The sequence below is a fragment of the Salmo salar genome, chromosome ssa02 (assembly GCF_905237065.1).
Source record: "Salmo salar chromosome ssa02, Ssal_v3.1, whole genome shotgun sequence".
Classification (NCBI taxonomy): Eukaryota; Metazoa; Chordata; class Actinopteri; order Salmoniformes; family Salmonidae; genus Salmo; species Salmo salar.
Window position 1 is genome coordinate 33,643,933 of NC_059443.1, and position 19,426 is coordinate 33,663,358.

A 19,426-nucleotide genomic window follows, 5' to 3' on the forward strand; every position below is an offset into this window, starting at 1 on the left:
AAACAGACCCGCCATGTGTGAAAATTTATGAGAGTCACATAGGCCTAAACTGAAATTTTGTTCATGTTTTTGCTCACACTTTCTTTTAAATGGAATGTTAAGTCCACAACAATGATTAACCACATCAGGAGACCACTTTTGAGGTCTGGGGAAAAATCTATGAAACATTTACATTTGAGTGTAGTTACCCTTTTAATTCAACTACAGGCATCTAGCACTGTTTGGTTAGCAGTGTTTCTGTATTGCACATGAGATGGAGTTTGCAAAACAAATGGCCACTGGATTGATATCATATCGTTCTGCCAGGTAAGCATAGGCTACTTTGTAGCTAGTTAACATTTAATTGAAGGTTTTTGGGAAAACCTTTCCATCTACCAGAAGATGGTTAGGCCCATCATTAGCATCGCACATTTTTTCCTGTTCCTTAATTGTTTGAAACCTGGAAGTTTGATTGGTGGAGTGCTGCAGAGATGGTTGTCCTTCTGGAAGGTTCTCCCATCTCCACAGAGGAACTCTGGGGCTCTGTGACCATCGAGTCTTGGTGGTTCCAAACTTCTTCCATTTAAGAATGATGGAGGGCACTGTGTTCTTGAGAACCTTCAATGCTGCAGAAATGTGTTGGTACCCTTCCCCAGATCTGTGCCTCGACACAATCCTGTCTCGGAGCTCTACAGACAATTCCTTCGACCTCATGGCTTGGTTTTTGCTCTGACATGCACTGTCAACTGTGGGACCTTATCTAGACAGGTGTGTGCCTTTCCAAATCATGTCCAATCAATTGAATTTACCACAGGTCGACTCCAATCAAGTTGTATAAACATCTCAAGGATGATCAATGGAAAGAGGATGCACCTGAGCTCAATTTCGAGTCTCATAGCAAACAGTCTGAATACTTATGTAAATAAGGTATCTGTTTTCTATTTTTAATACATTTAGAAACATTTCTTAACCTGTTTTCACTTTGTCATTATGGGGTATTTTTTTTAAATCTATTTTAGAATAAGGCTGTAACGTAACAACATTTGGAAAAAGTCAAAGGGTCTGAATACTTTCCGAAGGCACTGTATGTGCCTCATCACAATTCTATCTCAGAGATCTACGGACAGTTCCCTGGACTTCATGGTATAGCTTCTGCTCTGACATGCACTGTCAACTGTGGGACCTTATATAGACAGGTGTGATTCTTTCTAAATCATGTCCAATCAATTGAATTGGCCACAGGTGCACTCCAAATTGTAGTGATATCTCAAGTATGATCAAAAGAATTTGGATGCACCTGAGCTCAATTCAGACTGAAACACAAAATGTGGGATAAGTCAAGGGGTAAGAATACTTTCTGAAACCAATGTGGTGATCTTAGATAGCTTCTTTACATCGATTTCATACAGACACTACCAGATGGGATGATAAACTTGAAGATTTCATCTATCTAACTAGCGCCAGTCTGTATAGCTACTCTCTCCCTCACATGTAAAACTCACCGGCCCCTGACCATCATACTGCTGCAAGCAAGCGGCACCTAAGTCGTGCAGCAAGCCAGTTCCTAAGTTGAAACAATGTTATTAAAAGAAGTGTACGTGTATTTTGACTATCTGAAGAAATGTCATGATATTCGAATAGAGAAATTATTTAAGATGCCCATCCCTAGAATAGGGTGCATTTCGGAAGCATCCCTTGTTTTCCAACTCTTTCATTTGAATTAAGTAATCTTCTGAATTTAAATGGAATTGATCCAACCCTGCAATGGGTGATGCAGTCCTTTTGAGAGCACTAAATGTAGTGGAAGGTCTTGTTTGTTGAATAGTAGATGTAAATCCCCTCAGCTAAGCTTCTTAACAGACTAGGCCTAAGTAATGGGCCAAGAACCATGCTTAGTCATGCTTACTGAACTTACCTAAGTTCATACTTTTTCAGAAAGCAATATGGTTCAACTCATCCCAGTGTTGATTTATTTAAATGTTAACATTGTATTTGCATCTTTCCCTATAAATTAAGATCTAAACAAATGGCATGATAAGTGTAATTTGTATAGAACTTTTCCAAGTGCCTCAAGATGATCTTTCTCTTGTCCCAGATGCGGTTAAAGAAACATCGATGGCACAACCGGATCCTGAAAACGCGCGACCCTCTCATCCTGTCCCTGGGCTGGCGTCGCTTCCAGACCATCCCCCTGTACCACATCGAGGACCACAACGGGCGCCACCGCCTGCTCAAGTACACACCGCAGCACATGCACTGTGGTGCCACCATCTGGGGTGAGAGCAGTAATGCGGCTGTAGTTTTAGTATTTGTTAGTTATTTGATTCAGGTGGCACCTTTTTCCTCCATTGCAACTATTCATCAGAGGGCTGTATCACATAGCAGGATCGCTACGTTAACCAGCTAAGTTTGATGCGCATTCTGATATAGCTCTTGATTATCTGGTTCCTTAAGAAGCTAAATTGTAAAATATGTTGAGGGCGTCGATCCGGTTGTACTATGCCTATATATCTACATATATCTATGAAAACTGAAATAACGTAATATTTCTGACAACTAACTGACATGCCCCCCTGGTCAGAATTACATGGATCAATCAACTTACCTGTTAGAATATAGGTCAAATAATGAATACATGTGAACCCTGTCCTTCTCTGCTGTGTTCCTAGGTCCCATCACACCTCAGGGTACTGGCTTCCTGGCTGTGCAGTCAGTCGCAGGAACGAAGGTAAGAACCACAGAGGCAGGCCACAAAGGAAATAATTACATGTAATCCTTTTACACTTGTGGGAATTGGGCTATATGTATAGGGCTAAATTCAAATGTTTCTTACAGAAGAAATATAAGATGCATATGCATAACCATGGTAGAAATTGAAAGGGAACAGGTTGGAGATTATTTGGAATTTATTAGACCAAAGGTGAGGACATAACTGTTACCTGACACAATACTGAATCCAAACATTACATTGTTGACACTGTTAAGTTCTAAATAAACCGAGTAAAAAAACTCATGGGTGCTTAGTGAAGCTCAAACCAAGTTTATTCACCCACTGGGTCATACAGCTGCATAAGACCAATAACATATTCACACAAGCACTGGTATTTAACCCTTTCTGCTATGCTGAGCTCCTCCTTACACATCTGAACAGCCAATACACCTCTGTTGCAATCCAGAAGATTAGTGATTATATGTTCTTCCTCACTTCATCTAACATGATCTCTGCCCAAATTCCTCACTCCTCTCCAACTCACGGTTTTCATGTTGACTTGTACCAGACTGGCTCTTCTCCTCCCATGGGATCCCTGATGGCTAACAATAACATATACTGACAGAATGTAAACGTTAATAACATATCCTGACCGAATGTAAACATTCTACATTCCCCTCTCTCCTTCTGATATGGTTAAGGATATTTTATATTTTCAAGTTTATAAGTCAGAACCCATCAATACTATGTGCATTTTACATATACTGTAGTTTTCGCAGCATTTGTTGATAATGAAATCTGAAAGTACTCTGGATACATTCAGTAACATAATAAGTATCCCAGTTAGCTGCAGGGATAGGGGCATCTTGTTTCAGGTGGTGCTCAAGTTTAGAACATCTGTCAGTTGAATCCCATACAGCGCTGTAAAGCGGAGACCCTGAATGCTGACGTCATGTATAGCATGTTATTTACAGCCACCGTGTTCCAATTTAAGCACTTATCAATTTCCAAATCTAACATTTTACAACCTGTATACGGGCTGGAGTGTAGAGGGTTAACATCCCTGACTTGGATGCAACACAGCAGCCAACCCCGAGGCTACGGCTGAGGACACATGCGTACAAGAAGTCCTGCTACGACCTCCATCAACTTTGCAAAAGGACAATATCAGGAACAGGGTGGAATCCTATTATACCAGCTCCAACACATGTGACAGGGGCTACAGTACATTACGGACTACAAAGGAAGCCCTAGCCGTGATCTGCCCAACGATGCCTCTCTACAAGACAAACTCAATGCCTTTTTATGCGGGTTTCAACAAAAACAACACAGAGCCCTGCATGAGAGCCCACACTAATCCAGAGGACTGGGTAATTTCTCTCTATGAGGCTGACGTAAGGTTTTTAAACAGGTCAACACTCTTAAGAACGCTGGGCCAGACGGTATTCCTGGGGCATGTCCCCAGGGCATGCGCAGACCAGCTGGCAGGCGTCTTCGCTGACATTTTCAACCTCTCTTTGTCCCAGTCTGTAATCCCCACATGTTTCAAGCTGACTACCGTCATTCCTGTTCCCAAAACCTCTTAAGGCATCCTGCCACAATGACTACCGCCCTGTAGCACTCACATCTGTAATAATTAAGTACTTTGAAAGGCTGGTCATGGCACATATTAACTCAATCATCCCAGACACCCTGGACCAATTAGAATTTGCATGATGCCCCAACAGATCCACTGACAACGCAATCTCAATTGCACTCCATTTTTGCCCTCTCCCACCTAGAAAAAAGGAATGCATACTATGTGAGGACGCTGTTCATTGACTACAGCTCAGCGTTCAACACCATAGTGCCCTCCGAGCTCGGGACCTTGGAACTGAACACCCCCCTCTACAACTTGATGTTGGACTTCCTGACGGGTCCATCCCAGGTGGTAAGAGTAGGCCACGATACCTCCGTCACATTGCCCCTCAACATGGGGGGGCCCCCAGAGGTGTGTGCTTAGTCCCCTCCTGTACTCACTTTTCACCCACAACTGTGTGCCCATGCACGACTTCAACTCCATCAAGTTGCTGACAACACGATGGTGGTCGGCCTGCTCACCAACAGCCGACCTGTAGGGAGGTGGTCAGAGACCTGTCCGTGTGGGACCAGAACAAGAATCTCTCCCTCAACGTCAGCAAGACCAAGGAGCTGATCGTGGACTTCAGGAAGGAGGGGAGGGTGCAGATCCACATCGACGGGCCGCAGTAGAGCGGTTAAAGAGCTTCAAGTGCCTCGGTGTCCACATAACTGACTTAACTTGATCCTCTCACACCAGCACAATCGTGGAGAATGCTTGGCAGTGCCTCTTCTCCCTCAGGAGGCTGAAATGATTTGGAAAGGCCCCTCAGATTCTTAGGAACTTTTACAGCTGCTCCATGGAGAGCATCCTGACTGGTTGTATCACTGTCTGGTATGGCAACTGCACCGCCCTTGACCGGAAGGTCCTACAGTGGATGGTGCGGGAGGCCCAGCGCATCACTGGGAGGACATGCATGCCTGGGAGAGTCTGAGAAAGCCCTGAAAAATTGCCAAAGACTCCAATCACCCAAAACATGGACTGTTCTCCGTGCTCACGTCTGGCAGACAGTACCGGTGAATCAAGGCTCCGACCAACAGACTTCTTAAACAGCTTCTATATCTTGGCCATAAGACTGTTAAATGGCTAAACAAATACTGCCCCCCCCCCCATGCTGTTCATTGATTTATTGATTGCCATTACCTTTTTTTAGTATCTATCTATTTTATCCTGCTACCGGTTACTATTACTCTTGTTTACATGTATATATTGCCAGTAGTATAATACCATAAGTATTTATATATTTCTGCTTCCAGTCACTTTTCAGCCCTGTTTACATGTACAGTGCCTTCAAAGTATTCACTCTCCTTTACTTTTTCCACATTTTGTTGTTACAACTTGAATTTAAAATTGATCAAATTTAGATTGTCATTGATCTACACACAATACCCCATAATGTCAAAGTGGAATCTTTGTAGCTGAAATATTTTGAGTCAAGTATTCAAACCATTTGTTATGACAAGCCTAAACAAGTTCAGGGGAGGGTGCGGGGGAGGGAGTAAACATGTGCTTAACAAATATCATAAGTTGCATGGATTCATTCTGTGTTCAATAATAATGGTTAACATGATTTTTGAATGACTACCAAATCTCTGTACCCCACACATACAATTATCTGTAAAGTACATCAATCAAGTAGTGAATTTCAAGCACAAATTGAACCACAAAGAACAGAGGTTTTTCAATGCCTCGCACAGAAGGATGGCGATTGGCAGATGTGTAAAAATAAAAAAAGCAGACGCTAAATATCCCTTTGAGTATGGTGAAGTTGTTAATTATAATTTGGATGGTGTATCAATACACCCAGTCACTACAAAGATACAGGTGTCCTTCCTAACCCAGTTGCAGGAGAGGAAGGAAACTGCTCAGGGATTTCATCATGAGCCCAATGGTGATTTTGAAACACAGTTTAATGGTTGGGATATGAGAACTGAGGCTCGATCAACAACATTGTAGTTACTCCACATTACTAACCTAAATGACAGAGTGAAAATAAAGGAAGTAAAAAAAAATCCTAAACATGCATCCTGTTTGTGACTAGGCAATTAAGTAATACTGCAAAAAATGTGGCAAAGCAATTAACTTTTTGTCCTAAATACAATACAACAGAGTACCACTCATCATATTTGCAAGCATGATGGTGGCTGCATCGTGCTATGTTGTATGCCTGTCATTGGTAAGGACTGGAGTATTTCCGGATAAAAAAATGTATGGAGCTAAGCACAGGCAAAATCCTACAAGAGAATCTTGTTCAGTCTGTTTTCCACCAGACACTGGGAGATTAATTCACCCAGAAAGACTCACAGCTGTAATCACTGCCAAAGGTGCTTCTACAAAGTATTGACTAGGGTATGACTTAATACATTTGCAGAAATGACAAAGTTTTCACTTTGTCATGATAGGGGTATTGTGTGAAGATGGGTGAGGGGGGGGAAAAAAATGGATTTAATCCATTTTGAATTCAGGCTGTAACACAACAAAATGTGGAATAAGTCAAGGGGTATGAATACTTTCTGAAGGCACTGCATGTCTCATTCCGAGACGCTGTGTGCTAATGCCTCAATTGGTCAACTCTGCTGTCTGAAGAAAAGAGCGACCTGTAGGTTGATTCTGCTGCTACGATTGGATAGCGTGCAGCTGTGCTGTAGGTTAATTCTGCTGCTATGATCGGGTCGCATGTTACCGTGCTCCAAATCAATAGTTACGGGGTGCTGCCAGCCGCAAATCTCAGTTTTGGAAGATATTGACTTTCTACCACAGTAAATTGCAACGAGTACAGTTGTTTACGACTCATATTGATGCAATATCTTCAACCAGAGAAGTTGTTTTTTGAGTTCAGCTCCTCTTTAAAATGTTACCATGTTATGTAAATACCCGGTAAATGGTGAACTGGATATTTGTATTAATTTGTCATTATTATTACCTGTTACACCAAAGATGTCTCATTTGTCAGGAGCAACATACATACCATGCACCAGTACACAGTATGGGTTACTTCTAGTAGTATCTTTGTTGAAGTTCTCCGTTCTCTCTCTTGCAGACCAGTTTCCGCATCGCAGCTACAGGAGTCGTCCTTGACCTGGACAAATCTGTGACCATAGTCAAAAAGCTCAAGCTGATTGGCTACCCATACAAGATCTACAAGAACACATCATTCATCAAGGTAGGATGCACCTCATAGCACTATAGTTCAGCTACTATATATATTTTTTGTGGTAGACATTTGAGGCATGAGTTAATCTGTTGTAGAACAGAATAACATAAATAATCTAACACTTTATGAACCAGCTGTGTGTACATAATGCTTTATGAATATATTAATATAAAATTAATGGTTCACAGGAAAGCTGGGAAACTTTTATATTACATTTTTTCTTGACATGGTCAAATAACTAGATTTAAAATTAAAATAAATCCCCCCCTAATTTGGCACACAAACTAGAGGCCATGAGTAACTTGGTCAAAGATAATGGCACTATTTGGCCTATAGGGGGCGCTGTTGTAATCACTCACTTAAACCCTCATATTCGTCACCCTGTTTGACCTAGAGATTTGAAACGGTTGTTGTCTTTCCTCATGTAGGTGTCTTTCCTCATGCTGAACAAATTTGCCTCAAGGACCCATAAGGTCTGTTGGGATAGATTTCCTTCCATCTTGGACATTTTGGAAAAACGTATTCTCATGAACCATAAATCCAAATAACACCAAAGTATGTACAGTTGAAGTCAGAAGTTTACATACACCTTAGCCCAATACATTGAAACTCAGTTTTTCACAATTCCTGGCATTTAATCCTAATAAAAATTCCCTGTTTTAGGTCAGTTAGGATCAGCACTTTTATTTTAAGAATGTGAAACGTTAGAATAATAGTAGAGAATGATTTATTTCATATTTTATTTCTTTCATCACATTCCTAGTGGGTCAGAAGTTTACATGCACTCAATTAGTATTTGGTAGCATTGCCTTTAAATTGTTTAACTTGGGTCAAACATTTCGGGTAGCCTTCCACAAGCTTCCCACAATAAGTTGGGTGAATTTTGGCCCATTCCTCCTGACAGAGCTGGTATAACTGAGTCACGTTTGTAGGCCTCCTTACTCGCACACACTTTTTCAGTTCTGCCCACAACTTTTCTATAGGATTGAGGTCAGGGCTTTGTGATGGCCACTCCAATACCTTGACTTTGTTGTCCTTAAGCCATTTTGCCACAGCTTTGTAAGTATGCTTGGGGTCATTGTCCATTTGGAAGACCCATTTGCGACCAAGCTTTAACTTCTTGACTGATGTCTTGAGATGTTGCTTCGATTAATATCCACATAATTTTCCTTCCTCATGATTCCTTTCATTTTGTGAAGTGCACCACTCCCTCCTGCAGCAAAGCACCCCCACAACATGATGCTGCCACCCCCGTTCTTCACGGTTGGGATGGTGTTTTTCGGCTTGCAAGCCTCCCCCCTTTTTCCTCCAAACATAACGATGGTCATTATGGCCCAACAGTTCTATTTTTGTTTGTTTGAGGTTATGTTGATATAGGACTCGTTTTACTGTGGATATAGATACTTTTGTACCTGTTTCCTCCAGCATCTTCAAGTTCCTTTGCTGTTGTTCTGGGATTGTTTTGCACTTTTCGCACCAAAGTACGTTCATCTCTAGGAGACAGAATGCGTCTCCTTCCTGAGCGGTATGACGGCTGCGTGGTCCCATGGTGTTTATACTTGCGTACTATTGTTTGTACAGATGAACGTGGTACCTTCAGGCGTTTGTAAATTGCTCCCAAGGATGAACCAGACTTGTGGAGGTCTACCATTTTTTTTCTGCAGTCTTGGCTGATTTCTTTTGATTTTCCCATGATGTCAAGCAGAGAGGCACCGAGTTTGAAGGTAGGCCTTGAAATACATCCACAGGTACACCTCCAATTGCCACAAATGATGGCAATTACCCTATCAGAAGCTTCTAAAGCCATGACATCATTTTCTGGAATTTTCCAAGCTGTTTAAAGGCACAGCCAACTTAGTGTATGTAAACTTCTGACCCACTGGAATTGTGATTAAGTGAAATAATCTGTCTGTAAACAACTGTTGGAAAAATTACTTGTGTCATGCATGACTTGCCAAAACTATAGTTTAACAAGAAATTTGTGGAGTGGTTGAAAAACGAGTTTTAATGACGCCAACCTAAGTTTATGTAAACTTCCGACTTCAACTGTATGTATGTATGCCCATGGTACATCTCTTAACTTAATTTGAAAAAAGATAAGGGATTTGTTAAGAAATGGCAGGGTTATTGATAAATTAGGAAATATTTTAAACTTTTTAGGGTCATTACCATGATGAACCATGTTAAGTTTGAAATTAGTTTCCTTACTTTTTTTAAGATGTCATTTAACAATTCACTTTAACTATGCTTCAAATAATCATAAAAAATCCTAATGGACTGTCAGATTCACTCCAAATGTGGTCTTTGGACCAATCGCAATAGTCCCTAAAGAATGAAAAAATAATGTTGATGCATTCAAAGATGCCACACTATACCAGTAGATGCATATTAGCATTAATATGCTAAAAAAAATACTTAACATTTTTACGTGTCCATTTTAACCAGTGTAAATCCACTCCACAGTGGCCTATCAACTTGAAACTTGTAATCGCTATCATGGACTTCCCTAAGATGAAACGCACTGTATTTGGTATTGATATCTCAAAAAACAAGGAAACTATTAACTCATTATTTGAATATGTAACGCGAATACTCAATCATCTTCTCCTCATGAACCATGCATCAGATTCAATCCAGATTTTGTATTTCGACTCATTACATCAGTCTTCAATGGGTTAGAATTGTTTTGTTATTGCATTCATATGGCTGCACTGTACCAATAGATGCACGTTAGCACATATGCTAATGCTAAAAATCCTTTACAAATCTTCTTATGAACCATAAATCAGATTTGACTCCAGATTTGGTATATAGACGGGTTGGTTGTTTAGCAACAAAACCGACACACGCGCTGCTACGGGGCAAAACAGACTGGGTTGGATTAGATTGTCGACAACATGTAAACCTAGATTTCTTCAATGTTTAGTCTCTCAGAAACATTGTTACAGTTGTTGGTTAGCTAGCTAGTCAATTTTAGCCATATTAGTATTGACTTGAAATCAGTCTAAACACCTCAAAACAAGACATGGTATCAAGAACAAGATTAAACTAGCTGAAACGAGTCACTTACGATTCCCCACATGGCAGTATCTTGTCATTGTTGGTAGCTATCTGGCCATCCAGAATCACAACACAGACTTCTGCCCCATTGGCGTGTGCACATAGTTTCCGTGGCGTTGTTAGCTAACCCATCTATAGACTCAATGAATGAACCTCTAATGAATTTGAGAATGATTAGTTGCTGCATTCAAAGTCAGCCACGCTACACCACTAGATGGCCCTTATAGCCCTGGTGTGATAAGAACTGAACCGATGAACATGGGGCCATGAAATTTGGTATGTAAACCTTATGTATATGTCCTTAGAAGTTGTGTGAATATAAAGTCAGATCAGCCCTACTACTCTGAGTATGAATGAGACTCAGGTCCACCCCAAAAAATTAAGAAAAACGTGCGCTTTACACCTCTGTTTTGTTCCCAGGGGATGTTCAACACCGTGCTGGAGGTGGCAAAATTCGAAGGAGCCTCCATCCGAACAGTCAGTGGGGTCAGAGGTCAAATTAAGAAGGCCCTGTCAACGCCGGCGGGAGCCTACAGAGCCACGTTCGAAGACAGGCTGCTGATGAGTGGTGAGCAACTGGCGCAGTCTAGAGCATTTCATAGTCCCAAAAACAACCCGTAGCCCCCGCACCCTACCCTCTATGCGCTTATGGAGATCTGAAGGCTTGGATAGGTGAAAGTAATATGGTGAAAATTCCAGGAGTAATAGGATTTATACAATTTGACAAATTAATGTATTGCCTACAGCAGGTTGCTCCTACTGTTTTGGTTGCACATTTCATGGAAGCTTCTATGGGCGTTACAGTAATTTACATGGAATACTGCCTTTATATTCCTATCTAGTACCTCCGGGTGTGTTTACATATTACGTCCCTGTGCTCCTGTTACATGTTGTTCATTACTCTTGTTCATTCCGTACGCGTCATGCATCTACGCCTACATTTAAACGTGCCTACCGTGTCCGGATTCCCTATTCCCACGCTATATTCAAATGCCAGTATGCATTCTACAAACGGTGAAATAGGCAAAATATGATAACACAACAACTGATGGCTGTAGCTAACCTCTGTAGCTAACCTCTGTAGCTAGCCAGCTAACCTCTGTAGCTAGCCAGCTACGCTGAAGGGATTACAAATGGGTTAGCGTAACTCTAGCCCAAAAAAATGATATTCCAAATATTGGCTAGCTGGCTAGGCCAGCAAACACGTTACTCACACACTAGGGACATATTTACTCCAACGTTATAATGAAAAGGTGCCTCGGTCCCAGAACAGAAGTATTCTTGAGACTTGTGGGAGGAGTGTTGATGACTTTGCCTACTGCACACAATGCAGCCTGACTACCTTCTGAAGTGGGCAGCCAGGTCTGAACACAATCAGACCACACTTTTGTGCATCTAGACCAGTCTTTTCATTGCAGTCTTTGTATTCTGATAGCAGAAGTCACATACAGTGGGGGGAAAAAGCATTTGATCCCCTGCTGATTTTGTACGTTTGCCCACTTACAAAGAAATGATCAGTCTATAATTTTAATGGTAGGTTTATATGAACAGTGAGAGACAGAATAACAACAAAAAAATCCAGAAAAACGCATGTCAAAAATGTTTTCCATTTTAATTAGGGAAATAAGTATTTGACCCCTCTGCAAAACATGACTTAGTACTTGGTGGCAAAACCCTTGTTGGCAATCAGAGGTCAGACATTTCTTGTAGTTGGCCACCAGGTTTGCACACATCTCAGGAGGGATTTTGTCCCACTCCTCTTTGCAGATCTTCTCCAAGTCATTAAGGTTTCGAGGCTGACGTTTGGCAACTTGAACCTTCAGCTCCCTCCACAGATTTTCTATGGGATTAAGGTCTGGAGACTGGCTAGGCCACTCCAGGACCTTAATGTGCTTCTTCTTGAGCTACTCCTTTGTTGCCCTGGCCGTGTGTTTTGGGTCATTGTCATGCTGGAATAACCATCCACGACCCATTTTCAATGCCCTGGCTGAGGGAAGGAGACCCAAGATTTGACAGTACATGGCCCCGTCAAATGATGCGGTGAAGTTGTCCTGTCCCCTTAGCAGAAAAACACCCCCAAAGCATGTTTCCACCTCCATGTTTGATGGTGGAGATGGTGTTCTTGGGGTCATAGGCAGCATTCCTCCTCCTCCAAACACGGCGAGTTGAGTTGATGCCAAAGAGTTCCATTTTGGTCTCATCTGACCACAACACTTTCACCAGTTGTCCTCTAAATCATTCAGATGTTCATTGCCAAACTTCAGACGGGCATGTATATGTATTCTTGAGCAGGGGGACCTTGCGGGCGCTGCAGGATTTCAGTCCTTCACGGCGTAGTGTGTTACCAATTGTTTTCTTGGTGACTATGGTCCCAGCTGCCTTGAGATCATTGACAAGATCCTCCCGTGTAGTTCTGGGCTGATTCCTCACCGTTCTCATGATCATTGCAACCCCACGAGGTGAGATCTTGCATGGAGCCCCAGGCCGAGGGATATTGACAGTTATTTTGTGTTTCTTCCATTTGCGAATAATCGCACCAAATGTTGTCCCCTTCTCACCAAGCTGCTTGGCGATGGTCTTGTAGCCCATTCCAGCCTTGTGTAGGTCTACAATCATGTCCCTGACATCCTTGGAGAGCTCTTTGGTCTTGGCCATGGTGGAGAGTTTGGAATCTGATTGATTGATTGCTTGCTTTTTTACAGGTAACAAGCTGCGGTTAGGAGCACTCCCTTTAAGAGTGTGTTCCTAATCTCAGCTCGTTACCTGTATAAAAGACACCTGGGAGCCAGAAATCTTTCTGATTGAGAGTGGGTCAAATACTTATTTCCCTCATTAAAATGTAAATCAATTTATAACATTTTGGACATGCATTTTTCTGGATATTTTTGTTGTTATTTTGTGTCTCACTGTTCAAATAAACCTACCATTAAAATTACAGACTTATCCTTTCTTTATCAGTGGGCAAACATACAAAATCAGCAGGGGATCAAATACTTTTTCCCCCCCACTGTATATGTGTCAAATGTAGACACGACCAGAGTTTCCCGCGCCAGTGAGCTCGGCACAGGAATTGTCATTCTCAATGGATGTAAAAACAGACTTTGTTTGAGGTGAAGAAAACATTACTTTGAGAAGCTCCACGGCTCATTAGTGGTCGTGCGTTAAGCCAATCAGAAATTCTATCAGATCCCGAAATGGGCACATTTATATGTCAACATTTGCGATCAGGCCAGGTAGCCAATACGCCTACTTCTATGCGTAAACCTTACTCAACATTGACAGGAGTGTTCCAAACAAAAGACGGTGACTAAATTGACAAAACTCATAAATGTAATGAAATAAATCAAAACTTGTTTCTCACAAGTGTAGCATAGGTTGTGCGCTCTGCAAACAGTGTTCACTCTGACAATGATTAGTCTCGCCCTCCGCAATGGATTAGTTCACTGAGAAATATATATTTGCTACTGTTCGCCCCCAAAAAATGTCTACCAACCGCCTATCGGCCAAACAATCGACCAATCAAATAATTGGGGTCAGCCATAATGTTATTAATTACGTGTGTGTGTGTGTAGACATTGTGTTCCTGCGCTCCTGGTACCCGGTGTCAGTCCCTCAGCTCTACAACCCCGTGACCTCCCTGCTGATGCCAGCGGGCCAGAAGGACAGTTGGTCGGGCATGAGGACGGTGGGCCAGCTGAAACACGACCTGGGGGTCCGCAACAAGCCCAACACAGACTCGCTGTACAAGGTAAGGAATGTCCGCTCACTGTTCTGCTGCTAAACCTAACCGTAACCCTAGCAAGCAGTTGCATATCAACAGTTTGACCATCTGTAGATTATCTATAGTACTATCCAAATAAAGTGTGAGCTGATCTTTTGATAAAGCTCAATTCATTAAATATGGAGGCAGACCATCAACTGTTTATTGTTCACAAAAGAGGTGTGTTTATTAGTCATTTTAGGTATTTTGGGTGAATAACGTAACTTCAAGCATTTGGTAAGTAAAAATGGTGCAAAACAACACCACACAGATTCATTTATGAGTGCATTTCCTACTTCCTGCCAATCCGAGAACCATCCAGCTGCGTACTGAAGGCGAATCTCAAAAGTCATGCATGTGTGTCTCAGATAGTGTTTTTGCATCTCAGATGGCATGTGCAGTGCATTAACACCATGGACCAGAGCTATACTCCATCACTAGCTCTGGTCCAGGGCGTTAGTGCGCTACACACATCATTTGAGCCACTACATATCGTAGTGGCCGACGTTGGGAAAGTGTTTAGGATTCATTTAGTTTTGTAATACTTTTTGGATACATATCCTACTTGTATATTAAAAAATCACTACAACTAAGCAACCACTTTTGCTTGTGCTTTAGCTGTCACCTTGATATATTGGCTACGCTAGCTAGCTAGCTGACTACTTCCCTTGCTGTAGGTTAAAGGATCTGTGGGAAAGCTGTGCTTGGCAGGCGGGGGCGAAGGACACTGTCCTGGTGTTGTGAAACACCTGCTTGCCATGCATGCTCTCCCCACTGAGTAGACTGTATCACGTGGTGACATCCAGGTGGTTATCAATAGAAGTAGTTTCTCATAAAGGCTGCTATCCTACTTGGAATAAAAAAACTTGCCGCAAAATATTTGGCTACGTTAGCTAACACCAGCAACACCGTGATACAGCTGCCTAGTGGGAAGCATTTCTGGTTGGCAGGCACCTCGATACAACACCGGTCATTCGCACAGGCTTGTCGTCATGCTTCCCAAAGCATGTCACTGTGACATCCATGGTGACCAATATTACAAGTTTTTCTCACTCGCCCATCAGAATAAACATATCTCTTTAACTAGCACCCAGCATTTAATGTCTGTTGTCCGTATGTGAAACCGAAGGCAACTTTCCACATTGCGTGGACAGTAAAGTTTGTCTAAATCTGATTTCACCACGTTAACGCTTCATCTTCTCTGGCACCATTTGACATCCGTCCTCAGCTCCAATGTCTCACAGCGTCTGTAGTATGAAAAGGTATCTGCTGAAGCCAGACTATTGGCCTGGTTGGATTCTGAAGCTCTGACCTAACCCTTGACCCTTTCTCCCCCCTTGGCAGCCGGTGGTGCGAGCGCAGCGCCACTTCAACAAGCTGCACATCCCCAGGCAGCTGCAGAAGGCATTGCCCTTCAAGAGCAAGCCCAAACAGGACCAGCCCAAGGGCAAGACGCCCAAGGACCTCCAGAGGCCCGCTGTCATACGGGAGCCCCACGAGAGGAAGGTAAGGGTTTCCTTGCGGAAACGATAAGGAAAAATTCCATTGGATTCTGTGATGATTGTCAGATTTGCTCATTTTATCTCTGATGTACTAATATGCTGTGAAAGTGAAAAACAATCACCACCTTATTTTATAAGAAATCGGACTGGCCAAGATGCAGGCTTTTGTTCCAGCAGTAACACATTTGATTCAACAAATGGTGGTCTAGATTTAAGACGAAGTTGATGATCTAAATCTGTGTAAAAGCTGGGCTGTAACAAAAACCTACACTGTCGCCCCCCGATAATATATGGTGGGCACGCACATCAATAACTGTATATATGAATGGACAAAGCCATTGATCACGGGACGACGTTCATTCCTATGTGAAGACTCCATACCACATTGAAGCCAAATTAAGTTGGTTAAGTGACGTTGCAGGCTCAGTGCTGCCCCTTCAACTAATTATCCATAACTTCTGTGTGAGATTTTAAAATAATTGTTTCAAGGACATACAACTGGTGTATTAAAGTAATTATTGGTACCATGATTGTCTTATTTTTTATACGGTAAGATGGACCACGAATACTGCCATTTTTTCATTCACTGTAATGGGGGGTCCTGTTTTCTGCCAACAATGCCTGCAGTACTGCCTGCAGTACCGCGATCAGCCTTGAACATTTGTGGCTTCAATGACTGCCACACACACACACACACACACACACACACACGAATGACACTGCATTTGAAATCTGAGCATGTGCCCTCTCTTGTCCACCAGGTGGCAGCGCTGCTCAACGCGCTGAGCACAGTGCACAACTACAAGGTCAAGAAAGCGCACACGGCGCAGCACGCTAAGCACAAGGGCTTCCTGCGGCAGCGGGACAAGGCGGAGGAGGACAAGCTCAAGAGGCAGAAGGAGGCAAAGAAGAAGCTTTACCGTATGATGGGCCAGAAGGAGAAGAAGAGTCAGAGGTCCAGTCTGAAAGGGGCGCCGCTTGATGACTGATTTGGAAATCAATATGACTCTCTTAAAGACCAGTGTAATAACTTTTTGGCCTACCAATGGAATGGAATAATCCTCTGTTTAAGCATAATCTGTTGGGCTGCAGTGGAGTAGAGTGAAATTGCCCCTAGATGCTGATCTTGGGTCAGTTTAGCATTTTCCCCGTTAATGGTTAAAGGGATACTTTGGGATTTGGCAATGAAGCCCTTTGTCTACTTCCCTAGAGTCAGAAACTCATTGATGGATACGATTTTTATGTCTCTGCATCCAGTATGAAGGAAAGATTGGGAGAGGGGAAGCTTATCCTAGATCTGTACCTAGGGGAATCTTCACCCAGAGAGTCTGCAGTACTGGGGTAGGAGACAGTGTAAATGCAAGGAATGGATGAACATCCTTCAGCTTCTGTAGCCTGGTTGTGTAATGTGGTTTTTCAACCCCAGTTATTGACACCTCATTTTGAGTGGTTCCATAGAGGAACTAGGAAGAACTGTATATTAGTCATATCTTGACCACTTGTCTAGCTTCAATCTTCCGTGGTGTTTTAATAAAAAATGAATTGCAAAAATAGTATGCGAGTTCCTCAACTCTAAAAGAGCATAAAAGTAAGTGTAATTCTCTAATATATTTTGATCGAGTAGAAGTTTTGTAATGGCTAGGTTGTTACAAATGCACTGATAAGTGGAAGCACATGGCATTTCAGCAACTTTGAAGTTGTGCCTGTTGTCAGAGAGAACTCATCATGGATATAACCCGTTTTAGCATGGACATTGCCATTGTGGACTTCCACCATTTTAAAGTAGTCAACCGGGTGAGATGCCTGAGTTGGGAGCAATCAGCCAATGAAGAAAAATGTACGACTTTAAAATGGAGATAGCATGGGCAGTGCCATTGTGGCTGTCAGATGCTAGAGCCCCACAGCGGAGGTGTCATAATACCCAAGTGATAGGGGTTGCAACAATGGCAGCGGACAATTTTAGCAAGAGAGGGTCCAGATTGTCTAGCCCAGCTGATTTGTACCGGTCCAGGTTTTGCAGCTCTTTCAGAACATCTGCTACAGGGTAATGATAATCGTTTTTCCACCATTCATTTTTCCCATAGGGAATTTTAGAATCCCTTAAAATAAGGGCTGTGTTCCATGTAGGCTTAACTTGGCGGGACGTTTTGATAACCATGTAAATCTCTCATGCAAAGTGACTTATTAATATATTCGGCTCTATTTACACTCAGATTCTAAAATGCTAATTAGACATCATGCAAGACTACAAATCCCTACAAGATCATGCACGTCATCTCTGACACCTTTGCTAACAGGTATTGTGTCAATTTAAAACTTGCACAAGACAGTTCACAGAAGTGTCAATTTTAAAGACATTTATTCATTACCAAATTTTGCTAACATTAGACAGTTAATCCAGAGATTCTTACCTTTGCCTCTATTCGGCAGTCTTGTTCAGATCATCGTGGCATTTGTAGTTCTTTATGATGGCTACATTAGCATTTAATTTTGGGGGGGTTAAATACAGGCAAATATATTGATAAAAGCCACCTTGTCCTAGACTAGAGAGATTTTACATGGTTATCAAAATGTCACGGCAGGGTAAGCCGACACGAAACACGGCCCTTATGATTTTCTAAAACCCCCATGGAGAAAAATGAATGGTGGAAAAGCGATTGGAACCATTTCCTTGTTTGACCACTAGGTTTCATGCAGGGATGCAAACTCGTGAGGGCCCAACATGCAGTGAACACAGAACCTAAATTATAGCCACTGAACCATTTACAGGACAATAATAAAAGTAGCATATTGGATCCAACCCTATCAGAGTGAATAAATGTAGAGCGTTTGTAGACTTTAAGAAAAAAATATTAAGTGACAGTTTCCTCAGTACGTGCTTAAAGAAAGTCATATCACAAAGATCACAGATGACAGTGCCTAACAAATCTATGACAATAGAGAATGAATTGTAATCACCAAAGTGTGTTTGTCAAAATAATATCTGAAAATGTCAGCTGTTGAACATAATACTTCTATTTGCAATAGTAATTTATGATGTATGCAGTTGAGGAATATTCCATGTGCCAACACTACATGTAGAACGGACATAAGACATTCCCACATAACTTTTAAAATGTATTTTATTTTTAATTTCACCTTTATTCAACCAGGTAAGCCAGTTTAGAACAAGTTCTCATTTACAACGGCGACATGGCCAAGATAAAGCAAACCAGTGTGACGCAAACAACACAGAGTTACACATGGAATAAACAAACATACTGTCAATAACACAATAGAAAAGTCTATATACAGTGTGTGCCAATGAAGTAAGATTAGGGAGGTAAGGCAATAAATAGGCCATAGAGGCGAAATAATTACAATTTAGCAATTAAACACTGGAGTGATAGATGAGCAGAAGATGAATGTGCAAGTAGAGATACTGGGGTGCAAAGGAGAAGAACAAAAAAATAAAAATAAATAATATGGGGGATGAGGTAGTTGGATGGGCTGTTTACAGAAGGGCTATGTACAGGTGCAATGATCTGTAAGCTGCTCTGATAGCTGGTGCTTAAAGATAGTGAGGGAGATATGAGTCTCCAGCTTCAGTGATTTTTGCAATTCGTTCCAGTCATTGGCAGCCGAGACCTGGAAGGAAAGGCGG

The 19,426-nt window shown here is 42.0% G+C and overlaps 1 protein-coding gene across 1 annotated transcript in view; it reads left to right on the forward strand.

The window, feature by feature from the left end:
• LOC106581260 (ribosome biogenesis protein BMS1 homolog) overlaps positions 1-17,336 on the forward strand; it is a 38,847-nt gene extending 21,511 nt beyond the window's left edge. Inside the window, exons 16-22 of the mRNA XM_014163214.2 lie at positions 2,075-2,255; positions 2,649-2,707; positions 7,348-7,470; positions 10,942-11,089; positions 14,094-14,269; positions 15,626-15,787; positions 16,545-17,336. Coding sequence (XP_014018689.1) covers positions 2,075-2,255; positions 2,649-2,707; positions 7,348-7,470; positions 10,942-11,089; positions 14,094-14,269; positions 15,626-15,787; positions 16,545-16,772 — 1,077 coding nt within the window. The 3' untranslated portion in view covers positions 16,773-17,336. The remainder of the gene's footprint in view (positions 1-2,074; positions 2,256-2,648; positions 2,708-7,347; positions 7,471-10,941; positions 11,090-14,093; positions 14,270-15,625; positions 15,788-16,544) is intronic.
• The last annotated feature ends 2,090 nt before the right edge of the window (positions 17,337-19,426 follow it).